General features: G+C 42.1%; 5 protein-coding genes across 7 annotated transcripts; 1 reads left to right on the forward strand and 4 right to left on the reverse strand.

Moving 5' to 3' along the window:
• Nucleotides 1-648: 648 nt before the first annotated feature.
• Nucleotides 649-2,609, reverse strand: LOC133717722 (uncharacterized). Its single transcript, XM_062144440.1, has 6 exons — nt 2,019-2,609; nt 1,630-1,732; nt 1,478-1,543; nt 1,219-1,368; nt 1,034-1,130; nt 649-926 (listed from the first exon to the last, which is right to left on the reverse strand). The coding sequence occupies exons 1-6, from the start codon at nt 2,515-2,517 to the stop codon at nt 801-803; spliced, it is 1,041 nt and encodes a 346-aa protein (XP_062000424.1). The 5' UTR covers nt 2,518-2,609; the 3' UTR covers nt 649-800.
• Nucleotides 2,610-3,178: 569 nt separating this feature from the next.
• LOC133717486 (acyl-CoA-binding domain-containing protein 1) lies at nt 3,179-6,331 on the reverse strand. 2 transcript variants are annotated; one of them, XM_062144208.1, is made up of 6 exons: nt 5,668-6,331; nt 5,393-5,498; nt 5,176-5,276; nt 4,536-4,627; nt 3,694-3,791; nt 3,179-3,574 (listed from the first exon to the last, which is right to left on the reverse strand). In XM_062144208.1, exons 1-6 carry the CDS (start codon nt 6,141-6,143, stop codon nt 3,404-3,406), a joined length of 1,044 nt encoding a protein of 347 aa, XP_062000192.1. In that variant the 5' UTR covers nt 6,144-6,331; the 3' UTR covers nt 3,179-3,403. The 2 variants fall into 2 exon arrangements, with proteins under 2 accessions (XP_062000192.1, XP_062000191.1); XM_062144207.1 differs by having other exon boundaries at nt 5,176-5,279; nt 5,668-6,329.
• A 3,294-nt stretch (nt 6,332-9,625) lies between these two features.
• LOC133718783 (glucan endo-1,3-beta-glucosidase) lies at nt 9,626-13,317 on the reverse strand. 2 transcript variants are annotated; one of them, XM_062145660.1, is made up of 5 exons: nt 13,179-13,317; nt 11,515-11,626; nt 10,393-11,369; nt 9,984-10,296; nt 9,626-9,901 (listed from the first exon to the last, which is right to left on the reverse strand). In XM_062145660.1, exons 2-5 carry the CDS (start codon nt 11,597-11,599, stop codon nt 9,879-9,881), a joined length of 1,398 nt encoding a protein of 465 aa, XP_062001644.1. In that variant the 5' UTR covers nt 11,600-11,626; nt 13,179-13,317; the 3' UTR covers nt 9,626-9,878. The 2 variants fall into 2 exon arrangements, with proteins under 2 accessions (XP_062001644.1, XP_062001645.1); XM_062145661.1 differs by lacking the exon at nt 13,179-13,317 and adding an exon at nt 11,707-11,821 and having other exon boundaries at nt 11,515-11,615.
• Nucleotides 13,318-15,082: 1,765 nt separating this feature from the next.
• On the reverse strand, nt 15,083-17,080 carry LOC133715338 (thylakoid lumenal 17.4 kDa protein, chloroplastic). The gene is made up of 4 exons (XM_062141808.1): nt 16,961-17,080; nt 16,675-16,799; nt 15,629-15,875; nt 15,083-15,519 (listed from the first exon to the last, which is right to left on the reverse strand). The coding sequence occupies exons 1-4, from the start codon at nt 17,064-17,066 to the stop codon at nt 15,296-15,298; spliced, it is 702 nt and encodes a 233-aa protein (XP_061997792.1). The 5' UTR covers nt 17,067-17,080; the 3' UTR covers nt 15,083-15,295.
• Nucleotides 17,081-22,736: 5,656 nt separating this feature from the next.
• On the forward strand, nt 22,737-24,259 carry LOC133717020 (uncharacterized). The gene is made up of 4 exons (XM_062143645.1): nt 22,737-22,790; nt 23,025-23,360; nt 23,430-23,674; nt 23,782-24,259. Exons 1-4 carry the CDS (start codon nt 22,737-22,739, stop codon nt 24,257-24,259), a joined length of 1,113 nt encoding a protein of 370 aa, XP_061999629.1.
• The last annotated feature ends 222 nt before the right edge of the window (nt 24,260-24,481 follow it).

Below are 24,481 nucleotides of genomic sequence, written 5' to 3' on the forward strand. Positions count from 1 at the left end.
TCTTCAAATTCGTACACTATTATTTTCTACGAACTAATCGTGATTCGGGTGCATATTTCTTTCTTATGTTACGTACTTAACGTTCAACATAAGAAAGAAAGTACAAATTAGAGTGATCAAACGGTTGAGATTGCAATGGCTTAAGATGTTGCAGTTATGCAGAGTAGCATTACCTGCCCTTTCTGGCTCCAACTAGGGTCACCGGTGGAAAGACAAAGCATATTACCTGGATTCTATGATGATGACAATGCCACACAATTATTATTTTCTCATGAAAAAGAAGTAAAAGACATATAAAATTCATGGACAGATCAGAAGAATCCATGGGTTGGGACTATGCTGCTGTCACTGAAAGCACTATTTCCTTCATTCTTTTCTTTTTTTTCTTTTTTTTTAAATTTCCTCAGGAAACAGCCAAAGAAAGCAATTATTCTTTGTTAGGATGTGTTTGGAGTTGGAATTGTTCTTTTCTTAGCAAGTGATTTTGTAGGAAACACTACATAAACCTGTATAGGAGGGCACTTGGATTTTGTTAAAGAAATTTTTTCCTTGCTTCTAACAAAATTGCTACGCAATAAAAACACTTTGTACAAATCGAAATGCTACTCCCTAATGAATCATCCGATTAGATTTTTCTATGTCGATGTATAATGTAATTTGAGTATGTTTACTTTTGGTGCATTGCCTCCTAAACTTAGGAGTCTCGTTAGCAACTTTCAAATGTCGTGATACATAGGACAATCTTCCAGCAAAATAGATTGAAACATTGAATTTTTCATGGGATCTAAGTAGTTTAGACTTTAGAATTCGTCGTGATCATCATGGTTGTCATCGTCATTGCTGCTCTCATAGACTGTGTTGTAGAAAATATCTTCGTGATGCAGCATCTCTTGCAACGTTAATTTTTCATCTTTGTTATCATCAGCCTGAAATGAACAATACCACCATTACACTTTTCAGTAAATGCTCAAATGAACCTAACAAAACAGTGCTTTCACATTCATAATACAGTGTGTACTGCACTTAAACTGACCTCATGAATTAGAAAACTTGTGAAATAGGTAGCATAGGTTAGCTCTCCTGGGTAAAGATAATGCAGTATGGGTTTCAATTCTTCAGCTTCTATGAATCTGTCAAACATTTCCCAATTCTGAAATTAGCTATATTTAGTATAGGCAGTAAACAAAGAAACAAGCTAGTTTGATGCATGTATAGTACTTGTTTTTGTTCACATCAAGCTCTGCAAATTTATCTTCTGCTGTGGGTACTCCGCCTGTCTCAAATTCAACATAATTCTTGAAGATATCATAAGCATTGTCCGAAAACTCCTGGAAGTTCAGCTTGCCATCATTATCATGGTCCATCCTTCTGTACATTTTAAATTGTTACTAATCTGTAACAAACTAGGGATCCAACAAACTATTCATAGAAGAGAATTAATGTGGTAATCAATAAGAGCAGAGATGTAAGAATGTACTTCATTTTTTCTGTCAAGAGCCATTTATGAATTCTGTCATTTGAACTGTCTTCTGGGTGCAAAAAACTGCAAGGGAAGGTAAATTAGCCAAAATCTTGGAAGTAAAAATTAGGACATGTAGTACTAGTATGGCAATAAATTGGAGAATTTACTCTTTAAGTTCATTGAAGGTAAGTAAACCATTCCTATCAGCATCTGCGTTATCAAATTGCTGCTTCCACCATCCAGCTTGTCCATGCTCCATATCATTTCTATCTGTTTCATTATCATTAACATCATCAATGGTTGTCCAAAAATCGAACATATGTGCATACATATTCTGCTTCATTTGGTCCCCAACAATACAAGAACTTGAGTCTGGTTCGCGAATTAGAAGCTTTGAAATGAAAAAAGATTTCTGAAATGGAGGAAATGAAACCCTACGGCCCTCTTGAGTTTTGAAATATTTCCATTCCGCGAACAAAACAAAGCTTGAGGTTATCAAACGGAGCCCGAAAGAAAAGTGCAACACGTAAAAGATGAAACAGTTAAACATATGTACCAATATCCTCAATGGAAAATTGTGGCAGGTACTCCCTGAAAGAAATGGCTCGATCTCCATCTCTATCATGGGATGCCATTTCATTCTGTGTCCTATGAATCATTCTTTCCACGGCTTGTGCCACAATCCAATGCTTCAGCTCATTGTAGCTAACGAATCCATCTTCGGGTGCCACATCCAACAAAGGGAAGATACTCACCAGCCTCATGGTTATATTCAACGTCCCCGCCTCGCTCAAATATTCCTGTGCTTCCTCAACATCATTGGCAATAACCAAGTCGTGTTCCGTATCTAGAGTAATGTTTTGGTCTCCTAATCCCTTTTCCTCCACGTACCATTCCATCTTGGAAACAAGAGGATCGAAAATGGGGACGTGGCCGGTGAAGCCAAGGCGGCGGTGCAGGCCATGGACGTTGTGGCACCGTGGCTTGAAGGGAGAGAGAACTATAAGAGCAATAAGGGCGGTGGCAAATAGAAGATAGACCACCGCCTTCGCCATTACTAGGCATTAAGGAAGAAGGGGGAGGCATAAAAAAGGAGAGAGGCGAGGGAAATTTGGGACATGGTGGTGAGTAACTCCGTCAACCAACTCATGTTTCCCAACGGTGGTGAAAACAGTTAATGACGGTTAGAAGTGGGAGGCACATAAACATATAGAATCTGCCTTTGGTTAGAGAAGGGACGATTCTATGCTTGTGTACCAAATTAACTTGCACATGTTCAAGTAGCCGGTGAGAAGTGACATGTAATTTTTTTCATTTTTCTTATAGAAAAGTCGGTAAATAAGTTAAGAAAAAGAAAAAAAGTATAACTAAATTTCAAAATATTTGTTACAATTTGGAAAGTTCTTTTGGTTGAACGAAAGTTGGAAATTCTTGTTCCTTTACCTTTCTGGTTTCAATTTTCCAACTATTTGATCTAATCTAAAAAGAAGCCCTGTGAAAGCGAAGAGTGGGGACAGACAGATGGAAGAGATATCATATACAATATAAAGTGATTTCTTTAGTTGCAACCTTTTATTTTTCATCATATCAAATTAAAAGAAAGAAAATTAGAAGTTGCCAATGCGATGGCCAAAAAAGTAGAGGCATTGGCAATTTGGCATACTTAGCAAAGAAACATGGGCATTGCTATGCATATGTTGTAGGCATGTAGCCCAGTAATTTGAACCTTTCTTGTCATCTCCACAATAGGGAAAAAGGGAAACCAAAAAAAAGAAGGCTACACAAGGACAATGTGGAAAACTACATACATATACTGCTCTACTTCAACATTTTTCCGGAGACTAAATTTAGTGGAAGGGTTATACATCACCATATACAGCCATCCACAAGGACTATTTGAAAAATCACTTCAGCAGGAACAAACGTACACCCTCAGTACCTCTACTCCTTTGCATGCTGCAGCCAAGGCCATTTTGACTCACAAAGATCAGACGGAGAGTTGCCATCGTTGTCTTTCACGTTTGTGTCTGCGTTTTTCTTCACCAGATATTCAGCGATGCCTTCTCTCTCACACACAGCAGCATAATGCAATGCGGTTTGGCCCTCATTGTCCTTCCAAGACCCAACAACACAAAACTTTAAGCTAATATAAGATGAAATAATATCTGCTGGATGGAATTGGAAAAGAAATGATGCAAAATTGGGACATAATGCTGATAAGTTTAATCTACCTTTGCATTAACATCAGCATTCCTGCTGACAAGCATCTCGGCCATGTTTAGGTGGCCACGATCAACAGCCCAATGCAATGGGGTCCTTCCCTCACTATCTGCAATCATTTCATGCAAGTAAGATGGTGATATCAGCAGCACAGGGTGCAAAAAAGTTCAGCAACAACAGATAGCAACAGTCCATACAAAGCTTGAAAATGGTGGAGAAATACCAAAAAAATCGAGTCACTACGACTTTGGCGAGATTTTTTTAAACAGTTACAACGAAAATAATGAAAGTTATGAATAGTGGTGAAGGAAAGAAATGACAGAAAATACTAAGACATGTACTGTGCACATTTTATGAATTAACAAAACATGAGCTTTACCTTACTGCCTACACTAGTAAGAAGTAACAAAAGCCAGGTTGAGTTATCAAAAGTGCTGCAGCCAGCTCAATATGAAGTAAGAAAATTGACCACTGAGCCATACTATATCTAAAGGTTTCATTATTTTTGCAACCGCAGTGGTTTTATTCTCAACCTTAATCTAGGTTTCTTTTCCAAATTCAATTAAGTGTGCTGGCAATTTTACAATGACCTCTATTGCTCAGAATTCAACAGTACCCTATCTAGTGCTACTCAAAGCTATGTTTTAGGCAACTAAACATGGACATTAAGCTTCATTTCTGACTTAACAAGGAAACAAGCTCCTTGTTCATAAGCTGCCTTACTCTGCTCACAACCCAGAAACAGAGTACATATGAGTTTGGAGTATAGCAATATTCATGGAATCAGGAAGGATGATAGTGTTGAGAAGAATTTGAATGAAGCTAAAAACAAGATGGATAGGAAGAAACAAACCCTTTGCATCAACTGAAACACCACTATCAATGCATTTAAGCAAATTATCCACTTCTCCTTCTCTGGCAAAGGCATGTATAGCATCCATCTTGCTGCAAAGTAAACAACTTCACCTTAGCATGACTTTATTTTAATTTTATTTTTTTCTTTCGATAAAAGAGTATTACCCCATTGACTTCAGATGACTAGTTTTGAAGCACTGTGAAAAACACAATTTATATAACTAAACACTTAGACACCATATAACTAGAACTCTTAGTTCTACAAGATATCGTTTAATACATTCCTACATCACATCGTACACAAAGACCACATCAGGTCATGTATAAAAACTTCACATAGTTAGTACCAGGTACTCAATCAGCCTTCCAATTGTGCAACTTAAAGTTTTGACAGACAAGACACAAGCTCACCACAATTACTATTCCAAGATACAAGTAATCTCCACTTCTAGTTTACAAACTGAACTGATAAATTAAACAAGGAGAAGGCCAACTCAAGCATAAGAAAAATGCTGAACCTGACTGACAGTTTCAGCAAAACTTAAAGCAGGAAAAAACATAGAGATATGACAACCAACTCCTAACGTGCAATTCATATATATCAAACATCCCACAGTTAGCAGTAGTGAGAAGCTTACAAATCATTTCCAGATCCCTCCTCATAAACAAAAGTGCTGAAAACCGGTCCCATCGGTCCTTTCGAATCATTACCAACCGAGCTACCATCTCCACCTTTGCTCTTCTAGCAATACAGAAACAAGCCGGCAAGAAAACCAAACAGAAAGTAAGTAACTACACCGCTGTTACTAATACAGAGAAACATCGAAAACAACAAGGACGACCGAGACCACTCACCACAATCAAACCATCAGTCCAAGTAGGATATAGCTCACTAACAATATCAATGTACTTCTCCATCGCATCCTCAGGAGGCATAGCACCCAATTTCTGCCATGCTTGCCTAGCACACATAAACAACAAAAATCCACAGTTTAACAATCCCTAATTCCAAATCACCCAATCGAAAATTTCAATTCACTAAATAAGTTCGCGTAATTCTAAACCCTAAATCCTAAACACATTACTAAACCAACATCAACATCAACATCAATGTAACAGTAGCCGCTCACCACTTGGCGCGAGCCGTCATTTTCAGCGCGGAAGGCTGGGGCACGCTACAGGGGCCCTCAGTGGCGATCTTGTAGAGCCCATAGAGCTGCAACTGCGCCTCCGTCGACACCTTCGTCCTGTCCGCCGCGGCCGCCGCCACAAACGCCGTAGCGGCGCTGAAAATCTCGTCCAGTTCCGTACTCTCCACGCCTTCCCAGTCATCGTCGCTCCCGACCTCGCTGCCGGCGCTGTCGTTCCTGACACTCCCGTGCTCCGCCACCACCGAATCGGCCTCGTGGAGCAAGGCGCCCGATTCGGCGGAGCGGGCCGGGTCGTCGGTTTTGGGCCCGGCCGGGGCGGCGGCGGTGCTGGCGCGTGTGATGGTGAGGTTGTCGTCCTTGAAGGAGACGACTATGGAGATGAGCTTGGCGAGTAGGTAGGAGAAAATGAGGCCGAGGACGACCGATTGGAGCAGCTGCTGCCAGTCGCCCCCCATTTCTCTGTAATTTTTTTTTTTTTTCAAAACCCTAACCCTAACCCTAGGAGAATCGGAGGAGATCGAAACGAAGGGAGGGAGAGAGAGTTCAAATTTCCAAAACCCTAGAATTTTGAGGAATTCACAATGAGAGGGAAGTGGGTTTGCGCCGGTGGGAACTGAGAGCGATTCTGTTTTTTTTTTTTAATTTATTTATGGCGTGGCGGAGATTATTACTAGATTGTGTGAATGACTGTTCTGCCCATGCACGTGGACACGGTCATATCAGCAACGTATCAAGGTGAACTTGGCACATGAGCGCAACTCATTCGGCATCCCATGTCGGGGTATGCAAACTAGGTACCGGAATCATGAGTCTAACTATCGTAGATCTGTCATCGGGTCGATGAACAAAGGATACTAGGATAGTAGTCCAGCTACCGGGAGAGATGTCCCGACCTAGATACACTATCAGTCAGGAGAGATGTCTCTCCCACATTTAAAGTGAAAAATATTCACTCCAATTTATACTTATTTAGAAGTCAACTACTTTCATTAATGGTATTCAAGTACTCTTTAATATTGTTACTCTGTTAAATTGACTTATACCGACACGCTCGGTCTTCTCCCGATGTCCCGTGTATTTCTTTTAACAGATAGCAAAAAATCCGTCATATGAGTTCAACGGCTCACACGTGTTTTTTATATCTCCCACATTCCTGATATAAATAGAAACAATGCTTAGGCATTTTTAACATGAGATGTGCGGTATTGACACAAGATTTTTACGCGTGTAGTGTTTTGTGAATAATATAATCACCCCACGGTTGGAAGAGGAATTTAGGATTTTTTTATTATTATTATTTTTTTTTTAAAAAAAACCCCACCTCATTTCCACCCTTGATGAGATTCGAACTCCTGACCTCTTATATATGAGGTGCCGTGGATTTTTTCTTGACATGCCGTGGATTTTTTTTTGGGGTCGTGACCACTTACCCAATTTCAGCTTCAAAATTGCCCACTTACTCCAGTAAGAGATTATTGTGCCCACTTACCCATTTAAAAATAAAAAGACTATTTTAGACAAATTTTCATTATAAAATTAAAAGCATGCCATTCTCTCTCTCTCCCCTCTTTCAATTCCAAGCTGACAACGGCCTCTCTCTCTCTCCTATGCTTCCCGAGGCCGTCGTCCGAGGCCTGCATACTCGCCACCAGCGCTGGTTCTCCTTCTTCTTCTCCTTCTCCAGATCATCCTGCCTCGCCTCTCCGCCTTCCTCGGAGACCTTAACTTCCGGCAACGGAGCCACTCAGTCCGGGTACGACACCGGGCTTATGGAAGGGCCGTAATTTATGAACCGAGCGTGTTCTCTGGTCTACGGCGAGTCGGGAGAGCCGTGAGGAGGAGCGTGCGACAGTGGCGGCGGTTGTGTTTGTGCTGATGATTGCGGAGCCGGGTCAGGGTCGGGTGAGGAGGAGTGTTGTTCGGGTTTGGGAGCGTAGGAGACAGGTTCGATCGGAGAAGGCTGGGATTTCAGGTTGGATTTCCGGCGGGTGCCCAAGACTGGTGCCCAAAGCAAATTCTGGGTGTCCAATTATGGGTTTTGTAGTGTGAAATAAGATCTTGGAGGCTCTGGCATGTTTCACTTGAGGTTGTTGCAGAATTTTTTTTTTTTTTTTGGGATGTGAATAGCTACAGATATTTCACTTCTTCATCATGTGTATAGTTCCTATAATCTACAGATTTTTTTTTTCTGTTCTTTTCTTTTGATCTTTTCTTAAAACAAGTAACTTGATCATGCAATAATAAGATTACATTTCCTGGCTACTGGGGGGCAGTAGACACATTATTGGCCCCCAGTAGACTTTGATACGAGGGACAGGGATCACTATAGTGTGGTGTTTTGATAAGTTACCTGTTGTTTTCTATGTATTAAAGTCAAATTATCTGTGAATCCTACAAAATGGTTCATTTTTGGTGGTCTATTGGGAGACAGTAGAGACATTGGACTTTGTATTGGGGGGCAATAATATGATTATTCGGAGGCACTAATATGATTATTGGGAGCCAATAATATGATTATAAATTGATCAATTGTGCCTGTAGTGTATTCATTTTGGTTTTGGGAGTTCATACAATTCACTCGACGGCAATAATATGATTTTCGGGAGGCAATAATATGATTATTGGGGGGGGCAATAATATGATTACTGGGGGGCAATAATATGATTCAATGGGGGGGCAATAATATGATTACTGGGGGGCAATAATATGGTTACTGGATATTATTAGGGACCGGTCGCAGGATTCCGGTTAGCGTTCGCCGGATTCCGGTCACCGGTTGCCGGATTCCGGTCACCGGTCGCCGGCGCCCTGCCACTGGTCACCAGAGGCCAGCAAGGTGGAGGATGACTTCTCCCTCTAAGTGAAAAAGAAGGAGAGGGCAAAAAAGTCTCAACAAAAATAAAAAAGAATTAATTGGGTAAAGGGGAAATAATCTCTTAGAGTGTTTTGGGTAAATGGGGTTAAAAAACAGTTGGTGGAGCAAGTGGGCAAATTTTAAGCTAAAATTGGGTAAATGAGCATTTTCCCTTTTTTTTTTTCTGAAAATGTGTTAACTTGGACCAAATTACGATTGTAATCCCGAAGGGTTGGTCCAATCTTAAAGGACAAAAATGGCAATTTGGACGATCTTAACTTTTAGTACTGAAGTTAACTAACACCATGGTCTGCCACGTGTCTGCTTCGTGCCTTATTCTGTAAGTTTGAGGGTGCGTGTTGCTGGTCATTACTAGGAGACAAGGATCATGTGTTCCGCGGTCAAATCTTCAATACACATGCAACATTTTGTTTTTCTTTATTCTTTATTTACTTTTTTCTTCTTCAATGGTTGTTTTTTTTCTTGGAAAAACATGTTAATAGAAATGAAGGGAGCAGCAATCCATTTTAAAATTTATATTTCTTTAATGAAAAAGTTAAAAATAAAAAGAGGTGACCCATAATTGACTGTAGTTTTGATTTTATTTTTTGAATTAAATTTATAGCGCATAATGCAAATATTTGAGTTTAATTTTTTAGATCTTAGCAAATTTTTTTTCTCGTCAAAAAACTATAAAATGAAAAAAATGAATTTTTTAAGATCTCCAAAATTACACTCAAATATTTACATTACGCACAGAGTTTGGAATAGCTCAAATTTTTGATGAGAAAAAGAATTCTCTAAGATCTCTATGGTTGTAAGTAGAGCTCAAATATCTCTAAGAATTCTCCAAGATCTCAAATATTTGCATAATGCAAGGAATAAAAGACAAGTTTGTAGAAAAATCTAACCGTGATCGAGGCTCATTACTCTTGTAGTCTTGTATAACACAGAGTTTGGAAGAGCTCAAATTTCTTTAAAATAGAACAAATGTTACAAATGATCTCTATGGTTGGGTTGATACCTAGTGATTTCTTTCTAATTTAACGATGGTCACTTTTAAAATTGGCAAAAGAAAAAAAAATTGATTACTTGCATGTGTTATCATTATATATGATGAAAATTCGAGTTCAAATTTATCCGAATACAACAAAAATGATATTCACATACAAATAGTTATAGTAAACAAACCTTTCTTTAAGCGTTAACATTCTAAATTAAATTTTTTATGTCTAACTATTACAATCTCGCATTATGAATACATTATATAGCAAAAAGCAAAAAGAGAAAGAGCTACAAAGATGGGGTATCTTCTGCATTGCAATCCTCTCCATCATCAATACTTGCATTTTCCATAGCCTGGCATTGAAAAAGTTCCAGTTACAACAACAATGAAGAGAAATGATCTCCTTAAAAAGAGAAGAAAGAACAAGAACATTACTTGGATCGACGGTAGTGATGGCTCCTGTTTGCTCAAAATTGCAATTATAGCCGTTCCTTCCCATTGCTTGATAGTATATGTTCATGGCAAAAGCTGCATGGGCTCTAACTGTGTTAGGCATAAAGCACGGCCCACCTTGTTTAATCGGGCCACAGTCCAATCCCAGCCCACAAACATAATCAATATTCTTCTGCAAGGCCTCCGTGTCAGCCCCAGTTTTGGGCAAACAATATTGCTTCCCTCCATGTGGCGGCAACGGATTTGGGTTTTTCGGTGGGCTTGAGCTCCCGTTCCCGGGTACGGACGAACTAGCCTGTCAGATCCAAGTCCACAAACCAATCAAGCAGATACAAAATGATGACATGAAAAAGGGAACATTTTTAGTTTGGTTATCGGTTGCGGCAGCTACCGTGTGCCGTAGGATTCCGACATTGTAGGCCGGCGTCATGTCGGGTTGGAAAAGCCCAAAATTTCTCTCGCATGTTGGGCCGGGTTTGAGATTTTCATTGAACAGGGCAAAGATGTAAGTCTCAAAAGTCCGGTTTGGCATCAATGGGGTGCCATTACCGGATGTCACGTGACGAATGAGATTTTGGTTGTAGTCCGCTGCACTGTCTAGGTCAACACCAACTTGGCCTGCATCACCCTTCGAAGGCCAGCCCGTTTCAGCTATAACAATTTCGAGATCTGAAAAGCCCACAATCTTTAAAGCTGAATATATAGCATCTAATTGTGCATCCAACATGTTGGTGTATAGGAGTTTAGTATTGGGATCAACCACACCGGAATTTGGTCGGAAAAGTGCATAGTTGAGCGTGTCCGCCGAGTATCCGAAATAGGGATAGGGGTTTACCATGAAAGCAGACTTGGTGATTCTCAAGAAAGTGAGTAGTGGTTTAAGGACATGGGTGTCATAGCCTTGCCTAAACTTACCTGTGGATGGCGGGCTTGAGCTTGAGAGAATGCCTAGAGAGTGTGGAGTAGAGATTTTGATTTGGCGGTCCAAAGAGGCATCTACAAGTGCCATGTGAAGGGTTAGCATAGCAGGGACTAGGTTCCCAATGAACAACTTGTTGGCGGTTGAGAGTACTTCATTTCCTATTAAGATGCGGACTATGTTGGTGGCCGGGGTGTAAGGTATGACATTGGTTTTGAGCCAATTTTGGGCAAACCTTAGTTTGGTGAAGTGGGGGATTTGGTCATTGGGGATAGTGATTGTTAGTGGAATGCCGGAATGAGCAAAGGCTTGGAGTATTTGAGGGTTGGTGTCAAAGAGCCTAACACGGTTGATGATGGTGGATTGTAGAAGGAAGTGTGCAACTTGGGACGGTGGAGGGAGGTCGTTCGCCATTGTGCCATAGTTCACTCCTATAGATCCTTGGACTCCTAGCAACCAGTGAGACAAAGGAGTACATGCAAATGTTGTTTAGTTAGTCATTAATTCACGAATAAATCATCACTCCTACTAGTTTGGAATGGCTAACATATCTATAGCATGAAGGATGGAGATCGTTAGGTTTATGAAGCATACCTTGAACATTGAAGATTGAGGCAAGAAACAGCAAAACTATAGTGGTTCCTCCAGTTAATGCGAAATCGGGCCGAGGATTTGCCATGATGAGTAGTAGTGATCTGTTGGGAAGGTGAAGAAGATAAAAAATGGTGAATATGACAAGGGAGTACCATTGGTGAAGTAGAAGTATTTGAGCTCTAGATGCTTTACTTTGGAATGGGGCGAGTATGATATAATCTTAGCTAGCTTGTTGCCGAGGGTTAAGTAGAACTGTGCATGTCTCAGATAACTCTACTTTCGAATCTGTTCCATCACAGTTCTTATCAACTTCAGTTCTTTAATTTATATGTTCCTTAATATGTTGTGTGTTTACCAAACAAAGTGACAAAAAAATTCAGCTTGGTTTTACTAGTTGTTGGTAAAGCTAGCCAATTAATTAGTTTGGGTACCTTGATCGGAAAGCAGGGAGGGAATTGTCTTTACTTGCCATGATGGAGAAGGAATTGCAAAATGAAAAGCAAACCCAACAACTTTTCCATCCTAGATATATAGAACCTCTTGTATCAATTATTAGATCTAACGTACATCACTACATCTAATGATCTCAATATATGGGACAAAGAACAACACACTGTAACAATACTAGACCGAGGCTGAAAACCAGAATCCAGTTCAGCTAGCTTAACATCTATTTCTGGGACTAATTCGGAGGTTAATTTTCTCGTAGAATTTTCCGAAACGCATAAAGTAAAATACCTCATTCATCTAGAATGAATCTCGAAAATTAGTGAACGAGCAGGTTCACCCTGATATGAGAACCTAACTAATATGTAGAAGCTAGTTACACACATAATTGGATATATACGTGTATTTTTTATTTTTTAAATATGACAAACATCTATTAGCACGTACTGATCTTAATTTCTCCTAGCTACTCCGACGTACACCTGTAGGGTTGGCAGTGGATAAGGAAGGGCTAGGGATCAAAATATCATCCCTCTATCCCGAAGTCATTCCCTATTCTTATCCCCGCCTCATTCTCATTATAATACATTGAGAATTTCCTGTCCCCATCCCCGTTGGGGACTAATTCCCATTTCTTCATACGTAATTGGATTAAATGAATTAATTAATATATAATAATTGGATTTTAGAAACTAAATTACAATTCAAATTATATAAGATATTAAAGAGTTTGAATTTGAAATATATTTATATAAATATTAAGAAATATTAATAAACATAATATGTATTATTTATTTAAAAAGTAAAATTACTATTGAGTGGGGATGAGATCGAATGGAGATTGCAATACCATCCCCAATTTCAGAAATCAAATATTAGGGATACGCATTCTCGTTACCTAATTTATCTGAATTTATCACTGTTAGGGTCGAATATCCGATAGAGATTTTTATCATTCCTAGACAGGAAACCTTTAGCTACATATATATGTATTAAGCATATGAATGAGAAAGATAATTTTCATGAACTCATGATGATCAAAATTAAGCTATGAACAATATGAACATCAAGGTGGGCGAGATAGCTAGCTAGATATTATCTTTTGATCATCAAGGTGAGTCAAATAGAAAATATAAATATTACTTTACATATGCTAATTAATATGCATGTATATATAATTAGCTGTAGCAAGAGAAAATGTAAGGCTATTCACTTATCTGTTCATCATATAATTAATCTTCTACAGATCTTAATTAGTGCAGCAGCAGAGAAAGCCTATCTGATCGTCGCTGATATATGCTGATGCTCTAATCTATCAAAATTTCCTCTACTTTTAACGTTGCTTGCTCAAATGAGTATCTCAGATTGATCAGCAGAAGCAGCTAGCATGCGGCAGGCCGGCCGGCCAGTTACGCAACTGTCGCGGCTGGAATACTCATTTGAGCAAGAAATATTACAAAGAGGATTTCACATATACTCCGAAGCTTCTCTCTCCCTCGATCTGAATAGGGAGCCATAAGAGTCCTAGTACCATATATATATACAGCTGTTTTGCAGGTGTCTCAAAAGTTAAAACATATACAGGGCTGCTCATGGCCACTCAAAACTAAGCTTAGCTAAGCCACTGGCTTTGGCAGGTCGGGTGAGCAGGTCGAGCAGCTAGTGCCAAAGCACAGTAAATGAGAGCTACCTCTAATTCTGAGTCGTCGAGTTTGATTTTGTCTATATTAACTAGCTAGCTAGCTAGGTATAGATGATGAGGTGAAAGGGAAGATTGTTGGGTGTTAGGATTCAAATGAGGAAAGGCGGTGGAATGGAGAGTGTGATTTGTCGGTTCATTTTTGACAGTCCGTTCAGAAGGACATGGATATATGGGTACCACCGGAGAATTTTAGGTGTTGATCCGGAATGGTTGGTATGTTTGGAGTATTAGGATTTGCTTTTCTTTCCTACAATTCTTCAAGTTTTGTTTGAAACTTGGTCTCAGTGGTTGTACATTATAAAGTTTTATTGACTTCTCTAATCAGATGTTTTTGGTCATGAAAAAATAAATATGCAATGGTAGCTAATTTCCAAAGTAAACTAATCATTAAAATTACACCAACTAGGGAACCACCATTTTCTAAAGAGATAGTACACACATAATTATACACGGCTCAAAAATACTAATACGTTTCACATTATTCTAATAATTTTTTAGTTTTGCAGTAAAAATATCAAAATTTTGCTGTAAACGCGTTAAAAACTTAAAATTTAACATTGATTTCTGCTTTTAGTGTGAGAGTGAAATAGGATAATCTTTTCTAAGAAGAAACGGTGAAAGGGAGAGGACATTTCTAAGAACACAAGGTACATCGATCTACTACTTAGGCATTTCTAGTCACTTTCATAGTTTTGTTTCTTGCGAGTTTGCAGGAATCAAGTCATGATGAATTCCTAGGAATACTTTCGATGCGAGACATCAAACGTGTATATGTTTTTTTTTTTTTTTTTTTTTTTGACTGTGTCAAAGGGAACCCAAAGGCTTCCTAAGCCCAAGATAAACCCCTTCGGCGCATGTGAAATGCTCCAACTGTGCATTGCAGCACAGTGCTTGGTCACTTTGACAGCTTCGGGGTTCGAACCTAGGTTGGGGAAAACGTGTATATGTTAAATGAACGTGTTGCCCTCAGGCCTCAGCTAACTTGACCTGTACCTGAAGAATTAATGGAGGGTCACTTTCATAGTCTTTCAAGAACTAGCTAGAAACTTGTTTAGTTGGTAAATAAAGTAGTTTAGTCCCTTAATGATGAGTTTATCTACTTTTGAAATAGCAGTGCGGGTAATCAAGGATTGGGGAGTGGAGAACACACGTTCGATCGATACTGGAGGGAGCATTGGATACTACCCATTCTCTAGAAAGGTACATAATCAAACATATATTTGAGAATCATATATACAAATTAACTATGTAATTACAGGTTTAACTACTTCCAGAGGTTCAATTTTACTGTACTTTAAAGTTGGTTGGTGATGTGCATTCTGATCCAACAACCTTTTTCTTTTTCTAATAATTTGAAGTACGGTTCTGAATATAAATTCTCATTGTTTTGTATTATTCAGAATGAAAAACACAATCATAAGTCATAACAAAGAAGAAAAGCCTTCCGTTTCCACTATATATGCAAAAACATATCATACACAGATGCAGGCTTTCTATATGGATATATACTTAAATTGCCAAGTAAACTTGAAATACATGAAGCACCAGAGGTTGCTTCTTCTTCTTCTTCAACAGATGGATCTCATAGTATCAGGAAACAAAGAAACTCGACAAACGGTAGTGAGAAAATTGTTATCGGCACCCCAGAACATCTCTTCCTTCTTCGTTGATACTTGTATTTCTACAAAGTTTCTGAAGATCAATGTATCCTATAATGGTGTCCTCAAACACTGCACCATCAAGTTGTGCATCATTGAAAGTGGAGCCTGATAATACAGTGTTTATAAATAAAGCTCCTTGTAGATTAGCTTTCTCAAAGTTAACCCTGTCTAGAACTGCATTCGAGAAGTCTGTACCTGCAAAGAACAGAGAAAAAACGTTTGAATTCACCATTGCTCTTCTTCAAATTAACCATATTTTGATCTTGTACATTTGACATTAATGAAAGATGTTACACAATCTTACCCTTGAAGCTAGCTCCTGCAGCATAAGCCTTTGACATTACAACTTCTGTCATGTCTGCACCATCAAACTTTGCCTCAGACATGAGTGCTGCTGCAAGACTCTTCCCCTTCAGGTTGGCCTTTTCATTTGTAAAATCACAGAAGCGGAGATCAATTGCCTTGTCATAAACTCCATTTGCTTGACCTATGGTGTTACCAACAAATGCAAGCTCACATCTTTTTGGGTCAGTTGACAATGGAGGCAGCCTCTGATTGATGCAAACACGTAAATCTATTTAGTAACTTTTCATGATCCATGGTCAATGTAGCAACTAGTAGGCTTTTGTTACTGTTGTCATTATCATGTATAACTACTTTGGATGGTGAAATTTCAGCTTCAACTAATTTAACAAACACATTCTGAGAGCTAAAGGAAACAGGAAACTAGAATACTAAAACTAGCAGGGTAGTGAAGTGTGTTGCGAAGTATTTGGACTTTCAACTCGTACCATAAAATGGTACAGGAAATCAGGATTTCTATACAGTTGATGCTACACAGGATGCTATTACAAGCTGGATTGGGTATAATACTCATCTGGTTCTCTCAGCTATTCTAAAACAAGCTCTATTTCTTGGCTGTTTATTCGATCATGACAGGCTTTCAACCAAAGAGACAAATTGACTACAATGGCAACTCAACGGATCCTTTGATATCAGGCATTCAGCTGAAGTGACATATAAAAGTGTATTTTCAAGTCCAACTCTTCTATCAGCTCGTAACACAAGGAACTTTAGGATCACCTTGTTACTGTTTAGATGGTTGTATTTGCTTGCTTAGTTATTTTATTCTCTGATGTTATCAGTAAATTTCAATATGTTATATCTCACATTATAGTACTCCATTGATATAGCATCTGAACAACAATCAAAAGCGCGCACATAATGCAATGGAAAAAAGATACATAAAGTCATTAGTAATTGCCAATTGGTAAACTAAGGTTCCTTCATCAGTAAATAAAAAAAGGGGCAAGTCAGTCAGTAAATTCAGAATGATACTGTGTTCCAAACCTGATTAGCAGCAATTACTGGTGAGGCAGTAGTTACTGCCCAAACAGCAAGAATGCCACAAGCTACATTCTTTAGCTGCTTCAACTGAGGTAACTTTCCCTCTAATTCAGGACCATCCCTCGAAGCTGCAACAACCAACAAAGTTCTATACCATTTATTTGCAGAGAACCAAAATCAAAGCAACAGTCTTTAACTCAAGTTTTCAGAGCTTAGCAAAAACCATAAGTTCTAAACACAAAAGCTCCCAAATTTAAATGGATCATAGAGAATGAGAAGAACTAATTACCAGAGCAACTAACACGCAGAGGTGAACGGAACTCTAAGGCATTAAAACGATGATGTTTTGCTGGAGAGAACCGGGTCGACAATGGAATTGAAAGAGAAGCAGCCATTTTTGCTTCCTCCTCTTTCAATCTTCACTTCTTATCCGTTATTATAGCTGTTAGAAGGTCAAGGCCACGTGGCATGCCACGTGGGATTCAGTATGGCCAATCATATTGTCAAGCGCGATATTATAAAGTGCGACATGTCGTAGATAAATGAATTTTTTTATTTTATTTAATTAATTAATTATTTTATTTTTTTGGAATAGAAAGTTCCGACTGTGTTGACACCTCACAGAGGCTCCGAGTGATTAACCAAACTTCCAATGAGGAGATTGACCGGTGTGCGGGAATGTGGGAGTGGAAAGACTCCGCGAGGAAAATTATAACCTGTATTAATGTATTATGATACATATGGGTGTTTGAAGTGATGTTATTAGCTCATATGATTTGTACTTATTTTTTATTGATCTCTTGATTTTTTTTTTTTTTTTTTTTTTAAGTTTACACCATGCATGCTTCGAGTGATAGTGTTAGCTCAGAACAGCACATGACAAAACCACATAGTAGTCAAGGACTATAGAATAAGAGGACTGAAATTTGCACACCTATTTTTACAAACCACACTCCCTTTGAATTGTTTAATATTATTTTATTTAGTACTCTTAATTCTCTTCCACAATTACCCTCACTTCTTTCCCATCACACTAACCAAAAAGAACTTTTTCTCTCTCATGATTCCCAGACTTGCAAATTAGAAAGAGATAGGATGATCCAAATTGGCAAGTACCCTTTTGGCTACAGTTGTGCAAAAGGGAACAATTTTCTCTAACAAATTAATTTGTTTGAAATGAAAATTCGATTTTAAACTAAGAGGAGAAGAAAAAATTTTCACGTAGATGTGCAGTTTACTTTTCCAGAAAACAAGTATTCCATGTAAGACTTTGACAGAGAAAACAAATCGAGAGCACTAGGGTTTTCAAAACTTTTCTCTCTCTCTCCGTCCGGCGGCGCGTCTGGTGACGCTGTCGTCGGACGGGAACTGTTGGCCCTTTGGGCTGTTGGTCTGTGGTTTGCACCGTCGATCTGATCGCTGGTGTGCAGAGGCGATGGAGGGGAAGATCAAGGCTGCTGGCGCAGGGTCTTGTTCTCGCTGGCGGGGTTTGGGTGCGGAGTGGGCTGGAATGGCGGCTGGACGGCCATGGATGCAGGGTCGGCGGCTTGATGGGGTAGCACGGGCTAGGAGGTGGACTGGAGGTGATGAGGTCGTGACGGCAGGGCTTGACTCAGATCGGATTAACCCGATCTGGGTTAGGTTTCCGTCGAACGATCTGGGGAAGGGGACGGTGGATTGGGGTGGTGTGTCTACATGGTGTGCCGGGGAGGGCGGAAGGATGATGGCGGTGGTCCAGAGTCGGTGGCGGAGCGGCGCTGTGGGTGGGCCGGCGGTGGCCGTAGCGAGATCAGGCCGATATTGGCTTGCGGCGTTTGACCTTCTTGGCTCCATGGTTGCTAGTTGGGCTTGGGTTTGGGCTCAATTTTTGGGCCCTGCCCTAGCTTTTTTTATTTCAAGCTGTTTTTACTTTCTGTTGCGTAGTTTATTTGCGCATTTTGCTAGTCGGGTGTGGTGGTACGCCGGTGGAGGTGTAGCGGTCGTGGTGGAACGATGGTAGGGACGAAAGGGCAGAGCACTGAGCAGTCCGTATGGGGTCTGGGCTTGGTCTTGGGCCTGGATTCAGGTATTGGGCTGCTATTTGTTTGGTTGGTTGATAGGTGGAGATCGTGGGGGATGGGGCGACGCTGGTGGTGGTGCGATGGTGGATCGGGTTTGCCATGGTGGCGGGTTTGGCTGTTACTAATGTTTTAGGGTTTGGTTTTCTTTTTGTTGGTAATAAGACACTACTAAAGGTGTGGCAGAGACAATCTTCTCTGTCACGGTCTCGGGGATCGTTCCTGTTCTGGAGTTGGGTCAGCAGCGGTGGCAAACAGTCTGGCTAGACCATCACCCTTGGCCTTCTAGTGGGTCCTTCCTATATGAGATCGGGTCGGAGGCGATGGCGTTTTGGAGCAGTGGAGGATGGATGGTGTCGACAATAGGGTGGTGATGGTGTTGGATTTCTTTAGTCCCAGGTTTGAAAGTCCGGCAATCCTTTTGGTCGAGTTTAGGTCACAACGAGTGTTGGCTTGGTCGATCAAAAGCTGGTCAGGAGGACTCTGGTTGGTGAGTTAGTGTCGACACAAGTGAGTTGTCTAGCTTTAGAGTTCTTACTGGCTGGACGAGAGGTGCGATGTCAAGGATTTACTGCTCCTGCGCTTTTTGTCTTTGTCATACAGTTGTAGTGCCAGTTTAGAGTCAATATATAGAGTTCCCAGTGGGAAGTCTAGTGGCCATTTCTGCATAAGAGATGTCGCCCAAAACTCGTTGTAAGCAGTTCATTATTAATGAAGTTCTTATTTGATCAAAAAAAAAAAAAAAAAACTAAGAGGAGAAGATGGTTTTAGGGGTTCACTTTCTGGAAATTGGAAATTTTGATATTGGTCACAAACGGTAGAAATCCAAATAAGATTAGTTTGATTTCTGGGTGTGTTTGATTTCTTATTTATGGTCTCCTTTGGATTTGATGGAGAGACTCATGAAGTTATTTATGGTAGAAGAGATTGGGTTGAAGTGAATAGCATAGATGGTAAAGAATAGATGGGAATTAGTGAGGAGATTGGATTCAACTGAGTATGACAACTAAATTTATATGCACCTTGATTCTCTCTATTTGAGAAACCCAACATCATGAGAATGAAGAGTTTGGCAACTCTCATCTCCACCCAAAGGATATCAGCCATATTGTTTGGCTCCAAAACCAGTTGGCTTGCAAACTGTCTCTTTTGAGCGTGTGATTGCGCAGGCGTGCCAGCACCGTGGGGTGCAGTCGTCGGGGTAGTCCCTTGACCTGACTTCTTCTTCAAGCGACCGTGGACGAGGAGAGCACCAACCTCGTCACGGGGTTCTTCTCTAGCCTTCCTGAGAAGGACTTCTTGCCTTACTGGGTAAGGGCTTTGGTTGTGGTCTCTTGCGTTCACCAAATCGATACTTAGTGTTGTAGACTAAGCAGAGCAATCACTGGGAAGTTGGGAGAAGCACGGGGTTGCGCTAAAGCGTGACTCTAGCTTCGCTGGGTGCGAGGGCGTTACCCTTGCTTCGCTGGAAGTAACAGTGGCGGTTGCGCTTACAGTCGGCTCGCTGGGAAACTGGGACTGGAAGTACGGTCGCCGGGTTGATCTGGTGATGCTAGCAGTCGGCTCGCTGGGAGACTGGGACTGTATCGCGGTCACCGGGGTTCAACGAGGTTGAAGGTTTGCTCCTGGGAGGCTTTGTAATCGCTAGGATTGATTGATATGAGAGAGGTCCTTAATCTGTCCTTGAAACCTGGTATATATACCTAGGGTTTCGACCATTCCTTGTCGTAGAAGGATTATTGACTGGAGTTTCCTAGTCAATCTCTATTACTTGATTCCAATAGGACTTCGCTCTCTTCATGGATTCCGGAATAGGCGGAGTTGTAACCCAAAACCAAGTATGTTTATTTTTGGGCCGCAGGTATCGGCCCGCTGCGCTAGATCCACTGAAGGATATTGCCAAAATTACTTTTGGGCTCAAACATTGCCCCCCAGGCCTCGAAATCAGGCCCATGAAAGTGTAACTGATTGAAGGGGACTAAAACGACGCGTTCGATGCTCGAAACGATGTCATTAATGAGGGTTGCGTCTTTTCACTCGCGAAACGCCTTTCTGTCGCATCGTTTCCCTCACAAAATCTCTTATTTAAATCCGCAGCCACTTCAGACCTGTCACATCAGAAACTCTTTTAGTCTCCTAAACCCAGAAACCCTCTTTTGCACATATCCTTCTCACAGAAACCCAGAAATGGCTCCCCCGAAAAAGATGGTTATCGACCAAGAAGAAGAACTGAATGAACAGGCTGCATGCTCTTGGGGAACTGGGATTGGCGCCAGCCTGATTCTCCAGACCACCATCCAAAGACCTCTGCTCCTCCGACTTTCGAACCACCATGCCGGACTAGGCCCAACACCGCGAGATGCTTTTCCGGCCGACGCCGTCGCTTTTTATGGTCTACCTGTTCGTCGCCCCATCCCCGTCCTCCGAAGGACTCCTGGGGATTTTACCAGTTGGAGTGCCCCTAATCATCGATCGAAAATAGGGCATTGGCCATCCTCCATCAGTGCGGAAGAGCTTTCTTGGTACCGGGAAGCACGCGCTCGAGATCTAGCCCGCTGGAACGCAGCAGGTATCACCCATACTATTGATCTTTGTTTTCGTCTTCCGTGTGGTGGCAATCGTTCGCCACTCGCTGCCTTTCTTTGTTTCTGGAACACTGCTACCAACACCTTTGATTTTCGATTTGGCCAAATGAGTGTCACTTTATTGGACATTCTCACCATTACTGGCCTACCCATTGATGGTGAACCCTATCTGCATGGCCAATTCGACTCTGATACTTTCACCTCCACCATGGCCCAACATGGTCGCGGCGCCCACAGCGGCTCCTATCCGCGGTGGCTGGCCTATTACCGCCAGGAGCACAATGCGACTGGCGGGATTGCATTCTTGGAGTACTGGCTCTGTAAATTTATTTTCTGTACTTCCTCCTGTAAGCCCACTGGTGCCTGGACTTCTCTGGCGACGGCCCTCTACAACGGCCACCGTGTGGGACTAGGACAACCAGTATTAGGTGCCCTCTGCCGTACTTTGTATCAAGCCACAATGCATCCCTTTGAGACTAGCATTTCTGGCCCCTTTTGGATCCTTGACTTCTGGATTCAAATTTACTTTCCATACTTTCGTCGCGACGACATCCCATTACTTCCGCCTACTGACCAACTCTTGGGTCGATGGCTCAGTCGCGGCGAAAGGTACACATCTCCTCCTTATTTTGAGTGCTTCACATACTTGTACTTACTGCACGAGATGCCGTACTGCGACTTAGTGCTGAGTAGAAGATTCCCAGCTCCGCTTGAACATGGATTCCTCCCTGGCGCCTCTCGCTACAGTGATCGCGCGCGCTTGGCTTTTCGCCGCGCGATCTCCTGTTCCGACATCAGGATTGCCGCTGACGAACTCAGTTATGAGCTCTACGCTCCCAACCATTTCGCTCGTCAATTTGGTCTTGTTCAATTAGTGCCATTCCCTCTACATGATGCTTGGAACTACAACACTTCTTGGCGTAGAATTGGGCCCCTTTCTGGGCCTCCGCCAGCACAAAGCACGCTCGCACTGGTTGATCTTCCTGACTGGGCCAAAGAGATTGACTCTGTGGACGCGACTGAGGAAGGATATGATGCATGGTGGGCAGAAGTCTCTGTTAACTGCTGGCGGCAACAACACGATGAGGTATTCGCTGCCATCTTCGGGGAACTGCGATATCCCTACGCCGCCGACGTTGATCAACTTGCTCGCATCCCTGAAGACGCTGCACAAGCTCCTCCTCCTGCTGCTGAACCGGCTCCGCGACCCGCGCGAGCCCCACGTCAGGCCCAAGCTGGTATCGTAATCCGCGAACCCCTTCAAGAGGTAACTAATCTTGACTCATGTTTTGTCCCCTTTGTTCTTTTATCCCTTCCCCTTTAAATTCAAACTTTGTTTTTCCAGGGGAGCGCGCCACTCTCTGGCAGTCGCGCAGCCAACGCTTCCCAAGCCGCTGGCCAGTCTGGGAAGCAAAAGGCAGTAATGATAGAGCCTGGGGACAAAGAGTCCTCCTCTGATGATGATGACATGCAAACGGTAAGAGCCCTCTGTTTGTACAAGTCACGCTTTCTTTACGAGTCATACCTAATCCCCTGCCTCTAACAGATCGCTGCTCTCTCGGCTCGGAAGCGCGCTCGTTCTGATCCTCGAACTGACCTGTGGGCAGAAGATGAACCAATCGCTGACCGACTGGTAAGACACAAGCACACTAAGCACTTGTCAGAAATTTCTTTTCATTCTGTGCGACTCTGTAACAATCCTCATTTGCAGGTTCGCCACAGGTCTTTGAGACATGCTGAAGAAGGATCTTCAACTGTTGGTGAAGGCACATCTGCTTCCCAAGCTCCAGCGCCAACTGTTGTGAACCACTCTCCAACTCCTGCGGGCGCTGTAGATAACGCACAATTGGCCTTGATACCAGTGCAGATCATAGATGACAGCTCCCCGGAGGCTGAAAATAGAGTACTGCCACTGGACGCCCCTCACGAGGAACCAAGCGACGTTCCTGTCCTGGAACAGATAGCGCCTGACTCGATTCCTGTTCCCAGCGAAGCTAGCCCAGAGACAATGCTCGCGATCATTGTGTATGAGCCCCCAATCGAAGAGGTATTCCCCCTAACCAACTATCTCATCATTATCTCCTGGTTCAAGTATTCTGATAATGTCTTCTTCCAGGTTCCGAACGTCGTTGGAACTGGGGACGATGTAATCGGAGCAGCAGAAGAAGAAGCTGCTGAGCCTGTTCCTAACGTGGTTGATCAGGAACTTCCTCCCCCTGCCCCCCAAGTCGCTGAAGCTGAAGAATTGGAAGACCTTCCTGAACCAGCGCCGGAGGTACCTGAACCAGTGCCAGAAGTACCTATCGCTGAACCTCCTGAGGTCCCTGTCGCTGAGTCTCCTACTCCTTCTACTTTGGAAAGGTTAGCTCGTGTTCTTGAAGTGACCCCCCTGGGGTCGTAGATGAAGTCAGAGAAAGCCTTCGCCGCCTCCTGGGCCCTGATATCTTGATTCCTGGTGCGCCTGTGAGGGTCTTAGAATACTTGAGGGTGCTCCTCCGCGAGGGAGCCATCACTGAGGAACAATTCCAGGAAATCGATCAACTGTTGCAGGATCTTCCTCAAGGGCTCAACGAGCGGGCAGTCGCGAATGCGCAAGCCAGGCAGACCGAAATGCATTATCAGAACCTTAATCAGCAAACGGAGACCGCGCGCGACGTCTTGGGTGACCAAGCTAACCTCATCAGGGACCTGACGCTTGAGAGGAACCACTTGAGGTCCCAAATTCAGGCCTTTCAAGCCCGGTTAACCGATGTTACTGCTATGCTCGTTCATGCAGAGCCTCAGTTGGAACAACCCCTCGCTGCTCTCGAGACGTTATCCCAAGAACTGGCTCAGGCACACGTGGCAGCCCAACAAGCCGCACAAGCTGCTGCAGATGCCAGTTTTCGTTTGGATGAACTCTTCCTTCGCCTGACTCATGCAGGCCGAAGACTTTTGGGCCCCTAGAGTTAGGCCCATATTTTGTATGAACAATATTATTATTATTATTATCTTACTATTTAGCCCACTTTGCTTGGCCCAACTAATAACTTATTCTCTCAAACGGTTCAACGCTTTAGATTGCCTTTATTGCTTTAAAACCGTTTGAAAAGATTGAAAAGATAATCTCGAAATGGAGCAGTTACCTCCTTGGAGACTGCCCCGTCTCCCACGCGCTTTCAATTACCT

The sequence above is a fragment of the Rosa rugosa genome, chromosome 6 (genome assembly GCF_958449725.1).
Source record: "Rosa rugosa chromosome 6, drRosRugo1.1, whole genome shotgun sequence".
In the NCBI taxonomy this organism is placed as follows: Eukaryota; Viridiplantae; Streptophyta; class Magnoliopsida; order Rosales; family Rosaceae; genus Rosa; species Rosa rugosa.